At 41.0% G+C, this 3,853-nt stretch overlaps 1 protein-coding gene across 1 annotated transcript; it reads left to right on the top strand.

Annotated features, from left to right (window-relative positions):
• The first annotated feature begins 565 nt into the window (after positions 1-565).
• On the top strand, positions 566-3,627 carry LOC149143519 (uncharacterized). The gene is made up of 2 exons (XM_089451856.1): positions 566-3,113; positions 3,227-3,627. The coding sequence occupies exons 1-2, from the start codon at positions 575-577 to the stop codon at positions 3,625-3,627; spliced, it is 2,940 nt and encodes a 979-aa protein (XP_089307982.1). The 5' UTR covers positions 566-574.
• The last annotated feature ends 226 nt before the right edge of the window (positions 3,628-3,853 follow it).

The raw sequence follows: 3,853 nt of genomic DNA, 5'->3' as shown, positions 1-3,853 counted from the left end.
ATATGTATGTTGCATATTACTAACAATATGTATTTGCAAAATTATATCAGAATAGATTGACATAATTTCAATGCATATGTAAAATATATTAAACAAAACATGTTTGATGTCAAATAATTAAAATCTACAATTATGATTAGTTACTATCATTTTTTATTCTATTATCATTGAAAATTCAATTATTAAATTAAGAAAATTATTCTTATCTCTTATAAAACATTGAGTTAGCGAAGCACTCAAATGTTTTGAAATTATTTTATTATAATAATTTGTCTATATAGATAAGGTTATTCATTTATTTCTTATAAAAACATTCAACAAGGAAAACATTAAAATATTTATAAAACCAAGTCAAGACTAGTAAACAATTTTTCCACAAAGAGACAACTTTTTCACAATGATCTTTGTGGAAATAATGTAATTCAATAACTATACAACTCCATAGAAAAGTCAAGACCAGTCAAGATTTTTTGTTTTCATGGCGATTAATTCGGTATCATCGCAGAGCCAAACATCCACTGACTATATGAAAATGTATTTTTTTTTTTATAATACGACAAAATACCCAGCAACCATGGCTCCCTCAGGCTTGTTCCTGTCCTTCCCACCCAAATTGCTGAGAGCTCTCCACCTCTGGTTCACTCTCTGGCTACTTGTGCTGCAATGCAATGCCATCTCTGACGAAGGAAAAATACTCCTTCGTATAAAAGAGAGGGATTGGACTGACAAACATAATGTTTTGAGCAACTGGAATTCCTCTGATGAAACTCCGTGTGGTTGGATTGGAGTATTTTGTAATATTCCATTCAATGTCGTTACAAAAGTTAATCTCTCCCACACTTCCATTACGGGACGCTTGACTTCTGCTATATGCGCCCTTCAAAATCTGACGGATTTGAGACTGCCATCCAACCACTTCGAAGGTCCATTCCCCGATGGATTGTTGGCTTGCAAGCATTTGAAGACGTTGGATTTGTCATCCAACCTGTTCGGCGGAAAGTTGCCGCATCACATCCATGAATTAGGTGAGTTGCGCAATTTGTACTTGGACGATAACAATTTCTCTGGAGATATTCCTCAAGGCTTCGGCATGTTACCCAAATTGGAGAAACTGTCTCTCAATAGTAATCACTTGTCTGGATCAATTCCTGCTTTTCTTGGCAATTTGACGCACCTGCTGCAGCTATGGCTGCAAAACTGCAGTCTGGAAGGGAAAATTCCTTCTTCGTTGGGTAATTTAACGGAGCTGGAGAGCTTGGATCTTTCTGAGAATCATTTGTGGGGTAATATCCCTGCCAGTTTGATGAGGTTGAGCAAGATGACACAACTCGAACTATGGCAAAACCGGCTGTCTGGACAAATACCGGACAATATTGGCCAGCTGAGCAGCATGCGTCTTTTGGACTTTTCAAGTAATCAGCTGAATGGAAGGATTCCTGAAACAATTGCAAATCTGAGTCATTTGGGTAAGCTGGATTTGTGGGATAACAGACTCACGGGGTTTGTCCCTGCACAGCTAGGAATGCTCGCTAACTTGACAAGCTTGGATCTTTCAAGTAACAAGCTTACCGGGTTGTTGCCACAGGATTTGGGCACACATTCTCCTATTTGGCGTCTTGATGTTTCAGAAAATAATCTCAGTGGCCCTCTGCCTAGAAACCTGTGCAAGGGAAGAAATCTTTATGGTTTGGCTATATTCTCAAACAATTTCAATGGGAGCTTGGAGTCCTTAGACTCTTGCAGTAGCAGTCTGCTATTCGCCCAACTCTATCAAAATCAGCTAAGTGGCGAGATTCCTTTGGCGTTATGGAGCTCTCAAATACTTGTAGAGTTGATGATTTATACAAATAAGTTTGAAGGCCACATTCCTGTAGAGATTGGTGGAGCAAAGGAGCTGCGATGGTTAGAGATGGCCAACAATCGATTCAGTGGAATCATTCCGCCACATATCGGGCGGCTGAGCAATCTCGTTAACTTTAGCGCAAGCAATAACAAACTGCAGGGGCCTCTTCCTGAGGAGCTTATCCGCTTGCCTTCAGTGAATAGCATCGAGCTTGACCACAATTTGCTGTCTGGGGAAATTCCAAAAGGGAATATCTCGTTGGGACAGCTAGTTATACTCAATCTGGCCAACAACCGGTTAAAGGGGGGAATTCCAGCATGGTTAGGCTCCGTGTCAAATTTACACACTCTAGACCTGTCAAACAATCTACTTGTGGGGGCAATTCCTCCTGAAATGGGGCAAATATGCACATTCAATGTATCTGGCAACCACTTGTCAGGCTCTATTCCAGACATTTTCCAGGGTTTGGCCTATAAAGATAGCTTTCTTGGCAATCCAGACCTGTGTGGTGATCTGGCTTTCCGGTATAGGTTAAGATTATGTTCTTCAAAGAAGAGAGATTTACATCATTATTTGCCTATAATTTTAGTCTCAATTCTGATGCTAGCCATGGCAATTATATTGTTTTTGTGTTTCATTACCAATAGTAGAGTGAGAACTTTGTTTGTGGGAAAGCCAACCAGCTCAACGTTGGGATGGGAAGTGACATATTTTCACTATGGCGTGGAACTGAGCGAGGGATACATCCTCCAGCAGTTGACGGAGGAGAATGTGATTGGGTCTGGAGGGTCTGGAAAAGTGTACAAGGTCACTCTGCAGAACGGGCAGGAGGTGGCTGTGAAGAAGATTATGAAAAACAAAAAAGAATTTGAAGCAGAGGTTGAGACCCTGGGTTTGATCAGACATGCCAACATCTTAAAGCTCCTGTGTTGTATCACAAATGCAGAATCGGATTTCAAGTTATTGGTATTTGAGTACATACAAAATGGAAGTCTGTTCGAGTGCCTTCATGGAGGATCAGAATCCATGGGCGCACTATTGGAGTGGCCAGTGCGACAAAAGATTGTAGTTGGTGTAGCTCGTGGGCTGTTCTATTTGCATAACGATTGTAGTCCTCCAATATTGCATAGAGATGTGAAATCGAGTAATATATTGCTGGACTCGGAGTTTGGAGCCAAGATTGCCGATTTTGGTGTAGCCAAGAGAATATTACCTCATCATCATACGTTAAATTCTGGTTTCACCGGTTCTCATGGTTACATTGCTCCAGGTAAAGTATGGTGTGCTATTCCGAAAAACCAAGTTTGTTTTTCTAGATGCAATTCAAATAATATAAATAATATTGATTGATCAAACAATATAAGTATTGGTATTGATGTGCAGAGTACTGCATGGGAATGAAGGTGAACGAAAAGAGTGATGTCTACAGCTTTGGGGTGGTCATTCTGGAGCTTGTAACTGGAAAGAGAGCGACAGGCGAAGTGGAATATGGAGAAAGTCTTAACATCGTGGGATGGATCCGCAGCAAAATAATGAGCAGAGAGCGGGAGGAGTGGGGAGTAGTTCTGCAGCAAGAGGAGGAGCAGGGGATATTGGACTGGCGAATTCTACAAGCCGAAGGTGTAGGTGAAGATGGCAGTAGTCGTTGTAGAGAGCAAATGCTGTGTATGTTGCGAGTTGGGTTAATGTGTACAAGCAGCCTGCCAAATCAGCGGCCATCCATGAGACAAGTGTTAGAGATGTTGCAGTCCATGACAACATGTCATGAACAACTGACACAATAACTATATTTTTTATCCTTTTCCTTTCCTTCTAATGGAACTATTTTGTAAGAAGCTATGGCTATGCTGCTTTCGGAGACTGGTTTTCTTTCTTTGTCATGTCATATTTGTCGTAGAGGAGTTACGGGAGGTAGAACTTATTATCAAGAGTGTGATGTTTCCATTCCGAGTAGGTGGACTTGGGGCGAGCGACTTCGCCCCTAGCGATTGTAACGGTCTCCAAAGACAT

Source organism: Pinus tabuliformis, chromosome X (genome assembly GCF_031772625.1).
Source record: "Pinus tabuliformis cultivar Carrire ecotype Pingquan chromosome X, CPIR1, whole genome shotgun sequence".
Taxonomy (NCBI): domain Eukaryota; kingdom Viridiplantae; phylum Streptophyta; class Pinopsida; order Pinales; family Pinaceae; genus Pinus; species Pinus tabuliformis.
This window is presented reverse-complemented; position numbering and strand designations above follow the sequence as displayed.